The sequence below is a fragment of the Coregonus lavaretus genome (assembly GCF_964263955.1).
Source record: "Coregonus lavaretus genome assembly, chromosome: 38".
NCBI lineage: Eukaryota > Metazoa > Chordata > Actinopteri > Salmoniformes > Salmonidae > Coregonus > Coregonus lavaretus.
Genome location: NC_140025.1, coordinates 32,013,047 through 32,031,000, shown reverse-complemented (window position 1 = coordinate 32,031,000; position 17,954 = coordinate 32,013,047). Strand labels below are relative to the sequence as shown.

Sequence of the window (17,954 nt, the reverse complement as noted above, 5' to 3'; positions counted from 1 at the left end):
CTATTGTGTGTTGTCTCTTCGTGTGCAGGTATGTCTTTTATTTTGTCAGAATTATGTTGTATATCATTTTACTTGTATTGTATAGTGTGTTGTTAGGCACTGAATGTGTGCATGCAGCACATGTTCTCTTTTGCCTGACCTTCAACTAGCAAGATGCCCGAGAGCTGTGGCTGCACCAAGAGCTAACATATTGTGTGTTGTCTCTTCGTGTGCAGGTCGAATAAAAATTATCCAACCGTCAGAATTCCAGTTGTGGCAGTGTCCTAATTAAAAGTACACAACGCAGAACGAACCACGCTACAAACTGGTGCAGTGACCTGCCGACTGGTCAGCTCAAGCCGACCGCCGGAGCTGTGCATGTGGATGAGGTGCAGGACCTGCGCATGCGAATTTGTTGATGGTTTACTGTAAGTTAATATATACTGTAAACAGTGAAAGTGAATGTAGCAAATTCATTAGATACAGGTATTCGTGCTTATTTGTATGTTTTGAATGAATTTGTTTATTGCCATAATTTTTTGGGGGGGTCTTTGAATGCACTAAATTACATTGTATTTTAGTGCTCTGTTGAGCCATGGAAGATTCTTTAGTCCATAAGATGTGTTATGCTGGGGATTTTAGTGTGGGTAGAGGGAGGGGTGTCCTTCCATTTACACCAATTGTACAGTCAGCTCCTGGGAGTAGAGCGTTTGCTAGTCCTGAGTTTGCAAGCACTGGGAGGGGTAGGCTGTTTATTCCACCTGACCAGGGTATCCCACCTCTGTCTTTTGATGTACCATCATCCACAGTACTCGGTGATAATGGGACGCCTCCGAGTCAGCTTAGTGACCTTATTAAGCAGATTGGTTCAGAGATAGCAGAATCTATCAGAGCGAGTTTACTGCAGCCTGGGGTTTCCAGTCTTTCTCCTCCCCGTCCCCCTCACCAACCCCAGCAGTTTCCCCTGCCTGAGCAGTGTGGGTCAACCTTTATTGATGCGTCCAAGCTGAATCTGGTTGTGAAGTCAGATGTTAGTGCTCCACCTCTTTTTAGGGGTGATGGCTCAGATAAGTACTCTGTCCTGGAGTGGGAGGAGTTAATGGGAGTCTACCTAGAGAAGATGGGTTACACTGGGTCTGGGAATGTTGGGGAGGTGATGTCTAGGCTCATGGGGAGGGCACGGGATGTGACCAAAGTCTGGATGCGTAACAACCTTGTTGTCACAGATGTTAAGGCGGTGTTCAGTGTTTTCAAGCAACACTTTGGGGATACTGTCTGCTCAGGTATGCCATTAGCTGATTTCTATTAAATCAAACCATATGCTAATGAATGTCCAATAGATTTCTGGATTAGGCTTAACAAAGCTGCAGAGGCAGCCGAACAGTACCTTGTGAGTGAGGGCAGGACCTTACCCAATCAGTGCTCAGAGTTGGCAGTCATGTTTGTACGCAACTGTCCTGATAAAGAGTTGGCCCAAGTGTTCAAGAGCAAACCCATTCGTGACTGGACAGCCAGTGAGGTACAGGATCGGTTGGATGAACTGTTAAGGGAACGTAAAGCATGTAGAACACAACTTTCACAGCAGGTGGCTGCCGTTTTTGACTGCCCTCAGGAGGGAGTGAGTCCTGTGAAAATACCTAATGTGTCATCTTTTTCATCTTTTTCTTTCTGTATCTGAGGGTGGGACATTAAAGAAAGTTTTGACTTTGTTAGAGAAGGCTCTGGTCAGCAATACTCAGCAATACTCAGTCTGTGAGTGGCACAGTGGTCTAAGGCTGTGCCACTAGAGATCCTGGTTCGAATCCAGGCTCTGTCGTAGCCGGGAGACCCATGGGGCGGCGCACAATTGGCCCAGCGTCGTCTAGGGTAGGGGAGGGAATGGCTGGCAGGGGATGTAGCTCAGTTCGTAGAGCATGGCGTTTGCAACGCCAGGGTTGTGGGTTTGATTCCCATGGGGGGTATGAAAAAAAAAAAAAGTAATGTATGCGCTAACTGTAAGTCGCTCTGGATAAGAGCGTCTGCTAAATGACTTAAAAATGTTAAATGTAGAGGGCCCCGTAAACAGTTCCACAAACGTCAGCGTGAGTGCGCTGTCTGTGGAAGCACTAATCACTGGACCAAAGCTCACTGTCAGATGCACCAGCTGTGCTTCAAGTGCTTCTCTCCGGGCCACATGAGCTTTGACTGTAGTGAGGCTGGGCAGCGACAGAGCCCTGGATGTGGACAGACTGGCAGGTCTCAGGAAAACTAGAAAGCAATGTGGGGCATTCTTATTTTTCCTCCACTGATGATGATATCCAATCTGTTTATTCTTACTTTTGTGAGTCAGTACCCAAGAACAACACAGTAATTTTTCAGAACACAATGAGAGTTACTCAGAATGACAGTTTGTTTTACACCACCGTGCTAGTACAGGATAAAGTTGAGCTGAAGGGGATGTTAGATAGTGGGTCCATGGCTACTACTCTGCGTGCAGATATTGTACCTCGGTTGAGGGAGGCAGGAGTGGTAGAGGGGAACTTTCTAGCTCCTTCAGACATCATCCCGGTGGGTTGTGGTGGGAAGCAAACTAGCCCAGTGGGCATGTGTGACTTAAAAATTCAGCTTTATGGCTTCAGTTATGTAGTCCCAGTGCTTATTGTTGATGGGCAGGTTGATGAACTCATTGTGTGCACTAATATGTTGAAGTCTCTGATTAGACAGTTCAAATCAAATGACAGCTACTGGCGGGTGGCGGGTACACCAGGTTCCTCTAGCCAGTGTGATGTCAAATCTGGAGAGATGGAGAGGAGACTCCATCCCAGATAAAGTGGGCACCATTAAGTTGAAGAGAGCAGTAACGCTCCAACCAATGAGTGAGCATCTGGTGTGGGGCCGCCTACCCCTAAAGACAAAACTCTCTGTGGGCAGTACTGTTGTTGTCGAGCCCAGCACGTGTCGTTGTGTGAATCGACACATACTAGTGGGGAGAGTAGTTACGCCTCTGTGGGGGGATGGATGGCTCCCTGTGAAAATTGTGAATCCAACAACATCGCCAGTTACCCTGAGACGAAATGCTAACGTGGCGGATGTGTACCCTTGCATTGCTTTGGAGGATTTTGATGATGTCAAGCAGCAAGCAGCTTATCAGAATGTGGCAAAGGCTCAATGTGACAGATCACATGGCAGTCTGACAGCTAAGAGTTCAGTTGGTGGCAGTGTAGTTAATGGCAACAGTACACTGAGCAATCTTGGACTTCAAGGCCTGTCTGTTGAGGAGTGTCCAGTTTCACAGTTCTGGAAAGATAAACTTGTCAACTTAATTGGGAAGTATGACACAGTGTTCTCTAGACATAGCCTAGATTGTGGCGAGGCAAAGGAGTTCTGCCATCGCATACGGCTGACTGATGACCGCCCATTTCGATTACCTTATCGTAGGCTGTCTCCAGCTCATTACCAAAAACTCAGGGAAACACTGGATGATATGGAGGAATAGCAAATCGTCAGAAAATCCAGCAGCGAGTATGCCTCACCATTGGTGCTGGTATGGAAAAAGAATGGGGACTTGCGCCTATGTACTGACTTCAGGTGGTTAAATGCCCGCACAGTAAAGGATGCTCATCCCCTGCCTCATCAGGCTGATGTACTGGCCGCGCTGGGAGGTAATGCCTTCTTCAGCACAATGGATTTGACGTCAGGGTATTACAACGTGCCACTGCATGAAGAGGACAAGAAATACACTGCCTTTTCCTCCCCTTTAGGTCTGCACGAGTACAATCGGTTACTTCAACAGCCCGGCTACTTTTATGAGAATGATGCTGACCATCTTTGGTGACCAAAACGTTCTAAGTCTCCTTTGTTACTTGGATGATCTGATGGTTTTTGCTAAGACGGAGGAAGAGAGTCTGCAGAGACTTGAGATGGTTTTTCAGCAGTTGCAGGAGCACAACCTTAAACTGTCTCCGTCTAAGTGCAAGTTTCTGAGGAGGTCTGTTAAGTTTTTGGGCCACATCATTTCTCAGGAGGGTGTAGCCACTGACCCTGCTAAAGTTCAAACCATTTTGAATGTGACTGAGAGTGAGATAATGGAAGCTGATGGTGTCACACCGTCTCCTATCAAAATAGGTTCTTTCCTTGGTATGGTAGTATACTATCAGCACTACATTGAGAATTGTTCCATGGTTGCTAGGCCATTGTTTCAGCTAACTACAGGTCAGAAGAAGCCTAGGAGAGGCAAGGGTAAAAAGAGGCCTGGTCCCCCTCGCAGGCTCACTGCTGCAGACTGGACTGCCGAATGTTGACTCGCTTTTGAAGCTTTGAAATCAGCACTAGTTGACCAGGCACTGCTGGTTCATCCAGATTTTTCTCAGCCATTTCTACTTTCCATGGATGCATCTACTAGTGGTTTGGGAGCTGTAATATCACAAGTGCAAGATGGGAAGGACATAGCCAGGCCGATAGCTTTTGCTAGTAAATCTCTTAATCATGCACAATCCAAGTATCCTGCTCACCGGCTGGAATTTCTAGCCATGAAATGGGCCATTCATGATAAATTCAGCCATTGGCTGCGAGGGCATAAGTTTACTGTGTGGACCGACAACAATCCACTCAAATATATTCTTACAAAGCCGAGACGATGCATGCGAGCAGAGATGGGTTGCAAAGCTGGCACCCTTTGAGTGGCGCAGTGGTCTAAGGCACTGCATCGCAGTGCTAGCTGTGCCACTAGAGATTCTGGTTTGAATCCAGGCTCTGTCGTAGCCGGCCGCGACCGGGAGACCCATGGGGCGCCGCACAATTGGCCCAGCGTCGTCCAGGGTAGGGGAGGGAATGGCCGGCAGGGATGTTGCTCAGTTGGTAGAGCATGGCGTTTGCAACGCCAGGGTTGTGGGTTCGATTCCCACGGGGGGCCAGTATGAAAAATAAAAATGATGTATGCACTCACTAACTGTAAGTCGCTCTGGATAAGAGCGTCTGCTAAATGACTAAAAATGTCAAATAAAAATGATATCCAGTACATACAGTGGGGAGAACAAGTATTTGATACACTGCCGATTTTGCAGGTTTTCCTACTTACAAAGCATGTAGAGGTCTGTAATTTTTATCATACGTACACTTCAACTGTGAGAGACGGAATGTAAAACAAAAATCCAGAAAATCACATTATATGATTTTTAAGTAATTAATTTGCATTTTATTGCATGACATAAGTATTTGATACATCAGAAAAGCAGAACTTATTATTTGGTACAGAAACCTTTGTTTGCAATTACAGAGATCATACATTTCCTGTAGGTCTTGACCAGGTTTGCACACACTGCAGCAGGGATTTTGGCCCGCTCCTCCATACAGACCTTCTCCAGATCCTTCAGGTTTCGGGGCTGAGATCCCCAAAGCCTACAAGAATTCTGATAGTGAAACTCCACTCAGCTGGGATGGTGCTGTGCCTGATGTTGTTAACTTGGTTGAAGATGCTTTGTCAGTCTGGTCTGTGACAATCTACCAGGATTCTGATCAGTCGTCTGACACTACTAGCGTTGAGTCGGAAATTGAAAGTGTGCTGGCTCCGGATATGCCGATCTGTAGTACTCCCCAACCTGAGGTTAGACCTTTGAGCACGGTTGGTGCTGTCCGTGACATTCCTGCTAGGTTTTTGGGTGAGGGTGTTCGGACTAGACGAGGTAGATTTATTAAGCCAGTGAATAGGCTAATCCAAACTATGTCTACACAGGAAATGAAACAATTCTTGGTTTCTCAGTGACGGTAGGATATTGCCTACCTTTTCTTTGTTGTGTGTATGTGGTAATCTAACTGGGTCTTAGAGTGATTTGTGGGTTTGTCTAATATTTTTGACAATTCATGTAACTTTGTGTGTAGTTCATCAGCATAAAATGTATTTGGCATTTTTTGTATAGGGTTGAATAAGGGATTAGCTACCTCTTATTTTTCCTAATCCTTCACGGGATAGCTTTCCAGCTGATCGACCATTTGTGGGTCTAGAATTAAGGGACTACACTGGGTTACTCTGTCGCCCTGTGGGTGTGAAATGTTTTTTTCTTTCTTTGCTTTGTTACCTTCGAGGTAATGTGTTTTGTTTTGTGTTTATAATCTAGTGTAAAACAGTAGGGGTGAATGTAGTAGTGTGATGTTGTTCCCCTAGATTATGCACCAAGTTGCACACAGGGACAGTTCAAGTAGGCCAGGTCAAGAGGGGATGTTAATAAGTTAATAATAATAATAATAATAATAATACTTCAATGTGGTTTCTTTATTTAATTACAGCTGCATAGCTAATGTTATTTTTTGGTGTACAAACATTTGTATGTATCTATATTGTAAATACACCTAATTGTAAAAGTTTTGTATATTTTGGTTTGGTCCATCGCGGGTTATCTGTATTTATGTACCCTCTTATTGTTCTCTTTTGCCTGACCTTCAACTAGCAAGGTATGTTGTCCTTGGCACCGCAATTTGTCAATATAAAACTGTGGTAAAGTTACACAAAGTGCTGTTACGCAACTATAGGTTTTGTTACAATGTGGACAATATAAAGATTTATGTTAACAACTTTCACCAAGCTCGCTAATTTGGGTACCTATTGTAACTCGGGAGTATTTGGGTCAGTGTTTGAGTGAGTTTCTATGTGCTCACGCAGGTGCCCGAGAGCTGTGGCTGCACCAAGGGCTAACATATTGTGTGTTGTCTCTTCGTGTGCAGGTATGTCTTTTATTTTGTCAGAATTATGTTGTATATCATTTTACTTGTATTGTATAGTGTGTTGTTAGGCAATGAATGTGTGCATGCAGCACCTGTTCTCTTTTGCCTGACCTTCAACTAGCAAGGTGCCCGAGAGCTGTGGCTGCACCAAGGGCTAACATCTTTTTTTTGTCTCTTCGTGTGCAGGTCGAATAAAAATTATCCAACCATCAGAATTCCAGTTGTGGCAGTGTCCTAATTAAAAGTACACAACGCAGAACGAACCACGCTACATATGCATAATGATGTAGTAAACAACATCGCTCTGCGTGGGAACTTTTGGTGGGGGGGAAGTAGCCTTTATAAGTCTCCATGGTGGGTAAAGACCATCACTTCGTTGTCTTGTTGGGAATAGTAATAATTTGTGACAGTACGCATTGTATTAGTCTAACGGTTGTTTTTAATTTTGTTTCTCACATTAAACAGAGATTTGAGAAGGATTTGAGAAGCGAATTGCTTGCAGTTGTACCTATGACGCACAGACACACTAAAGCTGTACAGTGTAGTTAGAAAAGTCAATTTACATTATTTGCAGATGTGTTCCCTTTTATTTACAAATCGAAAAATGTAACATTTGAAATGAATGTGGCAGAACAGTTAAGCATAGAGTTCCTGTGGGAGTCTTCTCCTTCAGTCTTTTTGCCTCCTATGCCTCGTTTCCTATTAGATGGGATTTTCCCAATGCCAAGTTCACCTGAGACAGCCGCTATCCAGTGTCATGTGTTGCTGAATTACAGATCTCGCTATCCCAATGTCGCTGCTGTCCATGGTGCTGAAATATCCAATCTCGGCTATTTGCATACATAGGACCATCCACACTTGACACCACACACACAAGTTAATGCTAATATCACACACACTTTTGAACATTGCACAACCTGCAACAAGACACTGAAACAGCACTTAATTTCAAGTTTGTTTGTTTCTGAATAAAGATGCGAAGAATGAAATCAATGTGTGGAAGGAGATTGGACAATGTATAGGCATTCCCTATAGCTGTATTTGACTGGAGCATGATCAGATTGCTTTGTTTCAGCCAGAATGGAAATTTGGTCTGAGAAACTATGCCCATTATAGCATGACTATTACAGACAGAATTCACTTAATATTGTCTGTAAAAATATAAATAAGGCAATGTTTATATGACCCCCTTTCAAACATTCACTTATTTATCACTTTCTTGCAGATATACAGTGCATTCAGAAAGTATTCATACCCCTTAACTTATTCCACATGTTGTTTTCTTACAGCCTGAATTCAAAATGGATTCAATTATAATATTTTATCTCATGCAGCTACACACAATACCCCATAATGACAAAGTGAAAACACGTTTTTGAAATTTTTGCATATGTATTGGAAATTACATACAGAAATATCTCATTTACATAAGTATTCACACCTCTGAGTCGATTAAAGCTGTGTCTTTCTGGGTAAGTCTCCAAGAGCTTTGCACAACTGGATTGTAAAATATATGCAATATACATTATATAGACAGCCATTTTTTTTTTTGCCATAGGTTTTCAAGCCGAATTAAGTCAAAACTGTAACTAAGCCACTCAGGAACATTCAATGTCATCTTGGTAAGCAACTCCAGTGAATATTTGGCCTTGTGTTTTAGGTTATTGTCCTGCTGAAGAGGGAATTTGTCTCCCAGTGTCTGTTGGAAAGCAGACTGAACCAGGTTTTCCTCTAGGATTCTGACTGTACTTAGCTCTATTCCGTTTATTTTTATCCTAAAAAAGTCTCTAGTCCTTGCCAATGACATGCATACCCATAACATGATGCAGCCACCACCATGCTTGGAAATATGAAGAGTAGTACTCAGTGATGTGTTGTGTTGGATTTCCCCTAAACATTACGCTTTGTATTCAGGACATAAAGTTAATTTCTTTGCCACATTATTTGCAGTTTTACTTTAGTGCCTTATTGCAAACACTAAGCATGTACAGGTTTCCTTCTTTTACATTTTAGTCATTTTGCAGACGCTCTTATCCAGAGCGACTTACAGTTAGTGAGTGCATACTCTGTCAATTAGGTTAGTATTGTGGAGTAACTACAATGTTGATGATTCATCCTCAGTTTTCTCCTATCAAAGCCATTAAACGTTCTAACTGTTTTAAAGCCACCATTGGCCTCATGGTGAAATCCCTGATCGTTTTCCTTCCTCTCCGGCAGCTGAGTTAGGAAGGACGCCTGTATTTTTGTAGTGACTGGGTGTATTAATACACCATCCAAAGCGTAATTAATACCTTCACCATGCTCAAAGGAATATTCAATGTCTGCTTTAATTGTACCCATCTACCAAAAGGTGCCCTACTTTGCGAGGCATTGGAAAACCTCCCTGGTCTTTGTGGTTGAATCTATGTTTCAAATTCACGGCTGGACTGAGGGACCTTATAGATAATTGTATGTGTGGGGTACAGAGATTATGTAGTCGTTTGAAAATCACTATTATTGCATACATAGTGAATCCATCTAACTGATTATGTGACTTTTTAAACACATTTTTACTCCTGAGCTTATTTAGGCTTGTCATAACAAAGGGGTTGAAAACTAATTGATTAGATTACTAGATACTAGACTCTGTCAATATGTTTTTGGAAGTAGCTCTGCATTTCTTGCATACACATCATATTTATGTAAGGATTATGACGACCTTCTAAAAGGACAAAGCTGTTTATGTGTGTTCCCTTGTCTCCACATCCCTTGATGTGTGCAAACAGAGCATCTATATCAGGGATGGGCAACTCCAGTCCTCGGGACCTGATTGGTGTTACACTTTTTCCCCAGCCCCAGCTAACACATCTGACTCTAATAATCAAATACTCATGGGCTTCAGTTTAGAATGCAATACGTTTAATCAGCTGTGTTTGGTAGGGATGGGGAAAAATGTGTGACACCACTCCGACCCCCAAGGACTGGAATTGTCCATCCCTGATCTATATGGTAGGAACAGTACCAGATTAATATGGAGGCGAAAGAAACGCACACCTATTTAGGCGAGGTGCTGGCTATCGGAGTAGAACACTTGAAAAAGAAAAGGAGAGCCGCACACTCTAGGAGCTCAGAAGCAATAATTTAATAACCTAATAACCAACGTCAGGATACCCTGATGAAGACAGCTTGTCTGTCGAAACGTTGGTTATTAGGTTATTAAATTATTGCATCTGAGCTCCTAGAGTGTGCGGAAAAAGTGTGACACCACTCCGGCCCCCAAGGACTGGAATTGTCCATCCCTGATCTATATGGTAGGAGCAGTACCAGACCTGAATGAATGTGTCTGTTTTGAATATTCACGGAGACAGAATGATGTGGTTGATAGCAGAGACACCTCAGATTTGTGATGTTTAAATTTGTCTTGTTATTTTTTCTCTGTCATACTACTAACCATGAAGTTGGCTTTAGCTAGCCCAGATAGGATCCCATTCTCCCAACCTAATAACTACACTGAACAAAAATATTAACGCAATATGTAAAGTGTTGGTCCCATGTTTCATGAGCTGAAATAAAAGCGTGAAATATTTCGTTCGCACAAAAAGCTTATTTCTCTCAAATTTTGTGCACAAATTTGTTTACATCCCTGTAAGCGAGCATTTCTCCTTTGCCAAGATAATCCATCCACCTGACAAATGTGGCATATCAAGAAGCTGATTAAACAGCATGATAATCTACGATAATCGAGAAATTCAATAAGAATTTTTCTACGGCTGGCCATGCTGTCCACCTGGCTATCCCTACCCCGGCCACCAGCTCTGCAACTTGCTCATGAATCCCCCCCAAAATATGGACCCCTACAAATCAGCTGGCCTAGACAATCTGGACCCTTTCTTTCTAAAATTAGCCGCCGAAATTGTAGCAACCCCTGTTACTAGCCTGTTCAACCTCTCTTTCGTATCATCTGAGATCCCCAGAGATTGGAAAGCTGCCGCAGTCATCCCCCTCTTCAAAGGGGGTGACACTCTAGATCCAAACTGTTACAGACCTATATCCATCCTGCCCTGTCTTTCGAAAGTATTTGAAAGCCAAGTTAACAAACAGATCACCGACCATTTCGAATCGCACCGTACCTTCTCCGCTATGCAATCTGGTTTCCGAGCTGGTCATGGGTGCACCTCAGCCACGCTCAATGTCCTAAACGATATTATAACCACGATCGATAAAAGACAGTACTGTCTTTTATCGACCTGGCCAAGGCTTTCGACTCTGTCAATCACCGCATTCTTATTGGCAGACAAATAGCCTTGGTTTCTCAAATGACTGCCTCGCCTGGTTCAACAACTACTTCTCAGATAGAGTTCAATGAGTCAAATCGGAGGGCCTGTTGTCTGGACCTCTGGCAGTCTCTATGGGGGTGCCACAGGGTTCAATTCTCGGCCGACTCTGTCCTCTGTGTATATCAATGATGTCGCTCTTGCTGCTGGTGACTCTCAGATCCACCTCTACGCAGTCGACACCATTTTATATACATCTGGCCCTTCATTGGACACTGTGTTAACAAACCTCCAAACGAGCTTCAATGCCATACAACACTCCTTCCGTAGCCTCCAACTGCTCTTAAACACTATTAAAACTAAATGCATGCTCTTCAATCGAACGCTGCATGCACCAGCCCGCCCAACTAGAATCACTACTCTCGGCAGGTCTGACTTAGAATATGTGGACAACTACAAATACCTAGGTGTCTGGTTAGACTGTAAATTCTCCTTCCAGACTCACATTAAGCATCTCCAATCCAATGTTAAATCTAGAATCGACTTCTTATTTCACAACAAAGCCTCCTTCACTCATGCTGCCAAACATGCCCTCGTAAAACTGACTATCCTACCGATCCTTGACTTCGGCGATGTCATTTACAAAATAGCCTCCAACACTCTACTCAGCAAATTGGATGTAGTCTATCACAGTGCCATCCGTTTTGTCACCAAAGCCCCATATACTACCCACCATTGTGACCTGTACGCTTTCGTTGGTTGGCCCTCACTACATATTCTCTTGAGTGGTGCAGTGGTCTAAGGCACAAAAATGTATTCACTAACTGTAAGTTGCTCTGGATAAGAGCGTCTGCTAAATGACTAAAATGTAAAAATTTGTCGCCAATCCCACTGGCTCCAGGTCATCAATCCCCACCTTATCTGAAGTCATTGGTCACCATAGCAACACCCACCCGTGGTATGCGCTCCAGCAGGTATATCACACCTCCTTTGGCCACCATTCCTTCCAGTTATCTGCTGCTAATGACTGGAAAGAACTGCAAAAATCTCTGAAGCTGGAGACTCTTATCTCCCTCACTAACTTTAAGCATCAGTTGTCAGAGCAGCTTACCGATCACTGCACCTGTACACAGCCCAACTGTAATTAGCCCACCCAACTACCTCATCCCCATATTGTTATTTATTTTGCACCGCAGTATCTCTATTTGTACATCATCTTCTGCACATCTATCACTCCAGTGTTAATACTAAATTGTAATTATTTTGCACTATGGCCTATTTATTGCCATAACTTATTACATTTGCAAACACTGTATATAGATTTTCTATTGTGTTATTGACTGGATGTTTTGTTTATCTCATGTGTAACTCTGTGTTGCTGCTGTTTTTAATCGCACTACTTTGCTTTATCTTGGCCAGGTCGCAGTTGTAAATGAGAACTTGTTCTAAACTGGCCTACCTGGTTAAATAAAGGTTAAATAAAAAAATGAAATAAAATGTTTAATTCATATTCATTAAAGATATTTAGTCAAGACTTGAAAAGTGCAATTTATTTCAAATGATAATTATTCAGTGTCTGCAACCCTCAAGAACCAGGGTGAGTCTGGGTCCCCCTTTAACTGGGCAAACACAACTTGCATATCGTCATAGACTAGGCCTAAACGTTAATCTTTTAACCTTGCTTGAATAAAACAATGCATTTTTAATAGTGAGAAAGAGTTGCGCTTTTCCTTTTAGATTATGATTAAGGTTTTTGGTTGCACCTCGACTCAACGTTGGTTGAGCGCCCTCCACTTTTTCGTCAAATAATACATCTAAAAAAAATGTCATAGGTAAATTATTAAAAGCATTAAAATTGGGATTGGGATGTTTCCCACTTATTTATACAACCTACTCCACAAAGTTTAGAGAAATGTTCTGAAATTAATTAAGAATTAAACAGAAGAAAATCAGAATTGAAGGCAACTATAATGCAAAGAATTTAATGGTCTATGGTTCAATCCTGTTTCTGGTCTAATGAATAGTTAATATTGTTCCTCCTCTTCCTTGTGGCAAGCGCAGCAGCACACTGCCCTCCAAAGCCTGCAAAAAAAACGCCGGACTGCCCCTTTCCTCGCCCTGCATGGAACATCCAGGGTCATGTCCTTGGTGACGTGTGGGGTGACGTCCGGGGTGACCACAGCAACATCCTCTGAAAAAGGACAAAAGCGGGACAGAACGTAAATAAATGCAAACCGTAGGTTCTAAACACTGGCCAGTTGAATGGGATCTTTAATTTCAGCTCATGAAACATGGGACCAACACTTTACATGTTATCATGACAAATGGCACCTGTCAGAGTGCTTTCTATAAGTCTTACTCACCTGGTTGGATGTCAGATGGCAGAGTGGCGGAGACGGCCACCATGAGAGGCTTTTCTTCAGGTGTGACGTCCACAACCTCCAAGAGTGAAGAAGCCGGATATGCATTTGTGTTAGGGGAGAGGTCCAAAACCTCCAGCTGAGAACAAGCCGGGTCTGCCTCTGTGTTAGGGGTGATGTCCACAACCTTCAGGTGGGTAGAAGCCGGGTCTGCCTCTGTGTAAGGTGTGATGTCCACAACTTCCAAGTGGGAAGAGACGGGTTCTACCTCTATATTAGGGGTGACTTCCACAACCTCCAGCTGGGAATAGGCCGGGTCTGCCTCTGTGTCAAAGGTGATGTCCACAACAACTAGGTGGAAAGAAGCCGGGTCTGCCTCTGTGTTAGGGGTGATGTCCACAAGCTCCAGGTGGGAAGAAGCAGGATCTGCCTCTGTGTTTGGGGTGATGTCCACAACCTCTATGTGGGAAGAAGCCTGGTCTGCATCTGTGTTTGGGGTGACAATAAAAATCCTGATTGGCTTTACTACTACAAGGCACCAGGATGTCATGACAAAAGGCATCTGTCAGAGTGCTCTCTATGAGTGCTACTCACCTGCTTGGATGTCAGCTGGTAGTGTGGCGGAGACGGCCACCACTAGGACAGGGGGAACTGGCAGGGTGTCTGCAGTAGGCTGGAAGTAGCTTTTCACCTCGTCCGCCACAAAGGCACAGACAGAGCTCATAAAAAAAGGGGTTGTGAGGTCATCCAGGGAGAAGGACTGGCTGATTCTCCCGAGGATCGACCTCACAGAGTCAAAAGCAGCAGCCCGGGAGAAAGGGGTGTGAGGAGAAGAGGCCTTCAACATGCTGGAGAGCTTCTCCCCTACGGCCACCACCATACTCACAGCCATCCCGCTTAGGAGGATGGGGTGATCTGAATGGCCTTCCTCTGGCTGAAGCCACAGGGCCAGGAGGATCCTGGGCACCAGCTCCACCACCACCTGGGATGGGCTGAGCAGGTTGCTACAGGGCTTATTGGACAGCTTGTCCAGAATGCTCCTCACAGCTCTCTCCCCGATGCTGTGGACCTTTGGGTCGCTGTAATCAACAAAAAGCAGCAGAGAAAGCTAAACGATGTGCAATGTTCACACAGAGAACACTGCCCTAGTTTCTTTCTGCATAGCTCCAGATGTGTAGATGAATGGAGCAAGCTGTATGCAGGGCAGTACATGGAACTCACATGTCAGCGCCAGCTGGTGAGGTGGGGTGCATAGAGCGGCGGAGCTTGCAGACAGCCTCGTGCTCCATGTCAATCATTTTTAGGCAGGTGTTTACTTCCCAGGTCTGCCGTAGGAAACAGGAAGTCCCATTAGTGTAATTTCACAACAGATATATTCTGCTGTACTAACTAGTTGTTGAAAGGCTAGAAAAGAGCTCACTGACTGATAGTCTAAGTCTCTAACTCTCATTCTCTTACCAGCCGAGCGAGTTCGTTCCCCTCCTCCAGGGTTTCCTTCCACACCCTTCAAATAAAACACAAAGCATTTCAACTTTCCTGGCTTCCTATTTTTTGTTGTTTATTTTACCCACACCTCCTGGAGTGCTGCTGGTGACAGAGAATGGCAGTGAAGGTGAGAGCTGACGTGGTACTCACCTCTCCCTAAGGGATTTTTTGCCCTGAGACACCAGCCAGTCGCTCATGTGCTCCATGGTGACATGGGGCGAGACATGGCCTCGACTCTGGAGCAGCAGATAGTGGACCATGAGCTTCTTCTGCAAGATGAGGTAAGGTGTGAGACCGTGCCACTAAAGACCATATAATGTGCTTTCAGAAGGGCCTCTCGCAACATTTCACAACTGCTCATGTCTCACAATTTGCAAGTGATATTAAGAACTCTTATGACCATCTTCTCTAAACTGTCTTGAAATAAAACTCTTGTTTTGGGATTAAATCTCTCTTTTTTTCTGTGGTTACTGTTTTTGTGGGATGAATCTTACCTGTTTATTGTAATATACTTCCTCCCAGCAGGCCTGCAGAGTCTGAAAATAAAGGCTGCTTCTACAGAATTCCTTTGAAGATAATTAAAATAATTATGCTTTATTAGGTACATTATGCACAGGCATTTACAGTATGCTAAAAGGAATATCTCCTAAGATTACCTTAGTGGGACCATAAGTGAACTCAGGAATGCTCCCAACCCTATCCATGGTCAGAGGGGGACAAAATGCAGCGCTATAGATATACGGGATGCTCTAGAGATAACAGGAATTACTTAAAGTCGCGAATGATCAATGCCTGTGGAGTCGTCCAATATGCGGCGCTGAGAATTGAGTTGTAGGCGATATTTGGTTATGTTTGGCGCAATATACATGTTTACATTATATTGCCATGGAGAAATTGAGTTTCTAGAACCTGTTTTCTTCTATGTCTTTATTTCGTGAAAGATTAAGCTCTTTATTTTGTCATAATGTGTATATGAGGACGTTGGAGCCCGTTCCGATTCATGACGCGGTTATCCAGGTGCATGTTGCATAGACCTACTAATCCAACCTTGGCTTACAAGTTAAATTAAATGAGTATATATGCCTATACAAATCTATTGACCACATCCATTTAAATCAATGATTTTCAATTGAAAATGTGGTTGTTGTGTTATCCTGTTGTGCGTGTCAGGGGTCCTCTTCAGACCCGGCCAGACCTCAGTCTTAAGGGGGGCATATGAAATGCATGGGAGGGCAGGGCACAATTATTATTAGCCTACAGTACATATATTTATAATAATCGTATACTCTATTTGCGCAACACCTAATCATCACATTAAACATAACCAAAAGCAATATGACCAGGTAGCCTATAGCCTACACCACATTACATAGAAGCAATATTATGAATATCCATAAAACACTTGACTATACAACATATTAGATGTAACACCAGAAGCATCTCTCAAACATTGCATTTTAAAGCAGTCAACAGAGGGATATGCATTGCCATGAGACACACACACACAGAGACTTTGAACCTACCGGTACTTTGAGTGGAGGCAGCGCTGTCCTCTCTCCAGTCCCTCCTGTCAGTACAGCGGGAGGCGGTGTTTCTCAGAGCAGAACCTCCTCATCAAAGTATCCTTCCACTAGGACTTAAACTTGTGAGTGAGGTCCTTTTCAAAAGCAAGCTGAATCAGCTGGGCCTTGCGTCAGTGCAGCATACTGCGCCGATGCTCTGAGAAGACGCTTTTGAGCGTGGAAAATGAGTTTTCACACATTGCTGTGGAAGCTCCTAAGGTTAGGGCAAGTGTGTAGGCTGTGAAAACAGTCGACATAGCCTGGAGTGCACAGTTGAATGTGCTGAGGATGTTGGCTATTGTCCATTTTCCATCTTCGGGGGTAACCGGGGTGTCAGTCATTTTCTTCACCAGGCACTAACGAGCCACAGTATATTCAGATTCAACCACATCAGTGTCTTGTTTTGTACGCTTTGTACAAAATAATATAATGCAGGACGACAGGATATTTATAAACGTAGCTCTTTATTAACTAGCTATAACGTGCATGTCCATGTGTCTCTGGCCATGATCATCTTACAATGACCTCACCACCTGGGTGGTCTTAACCAATCATTGCACAGTATGATGCATCCAATTACAATTCAGTATGGTGACACATATGAATATTACATCCCCCTTCTTTTAAAAAAAAGAAAAAATATGTGGAACAATAAAGCGTTTCTTTTGAATATATGCTCTGTAGTTTGAACTCGAGGTAAGTAACCATTTAAACTGCACCAACTGCATCAACATAACAGACAAACAATGATTCAGCATATTGTTATTTTTAGAACAAATATTTCTCAGCAACTCAGCTTTTCACTGTAGCAATGACATCTCAACATATCAAACAAATACAATACCAAAGCATTTCAAGTTAACTTTCAATAACAAGTTTACAGTCTGGAAACTCTTTTAGGGCAGCGATCCGCCTACACCCTTTGACATTTCACAGGTCTAGGACAGCTCTAGGCTTGACCTCTCTTCCTGACCTTGTGTGATATGAAGCTGAGCATGCTTCTGTGTCAGTCAACAGTTCTTGTGGTGTTGCAGGTAAGTATGGTGTATGTTGTGTTGTGTCTGTGTTTAGTCCATCCCGTTCTCTTTCAGGGGAACAGTTCATCTCGTCAGTGTGTTGTTCTTTTGTGTTCAGTAGGTGACGACGATTGCGGCGGTACACCGCTCCTTCTGCGGTGCGAACGAGATATGAACGTTCAGTGTCAGCTGGTTGGATGACGACTGCTGGCTTCCAGTAGCCATGCTCCTGGATTCTAACTGACTCTCCGTCGTTCAGTGGTGGCAGTGGTCTGGCTGACCTGTCGTAGTATCGCTTTTGCTGTTGCTGTCTCTGTGCACGTTTTGCATGCACTTCCTTGTAGCTGACGACCTCAGGTTGCAGCTGCTGGTTGGTGCTGGGGAGGATTGAGCGAAGTCTGCGGCTCATCAACAGCTGGGCTGGTGATTTGAAGTTGTCAACTGGAGTGTTGCGGTATTCAAGGAGACTGAGGTAGGGGTCTCTCTTGTCTGCTTTTGCTTTGTCCATGAGTGATTTAGCGATCTGCACAGATTTTTCAGCAAGGCCATTACTTTGAGGGTAATGTGGGCTTGTGGTGACGTGTGTGAACTCCCATGCTTTTG

General features: G+C 43.7%; 1 protein-coding gene across 1 annotated transcript; it reads right to left on the bottom strand.

Annotated features, from left to right (window-relative positions):
- Nucleotides 1-1,587: 1,587 nt before the first annotated feature.
- LOC311112140 (uncharacterized protein) lies at nucleotides 1,588-14,012 on the bottom strand (the record flags this gene model as incomplete). The annotated part of the gene is made up of 3 exons (XM_084155117.1): nucleotides 1,588-1,653; nucleotides 13,332-13,774; nucleotides 13,883-14,012. The coding sequence occupies 3 exons, from the start codon at nucleotides 14,010-14,012 to the stop codon at nucleotides 1,588-1,590; spliced, it is 639 nt and encodes a 212-aa protein (XP_084011243.1).
- Nucleotides 14,013-17,954: the final 3,942 nt, after the last annotated feature.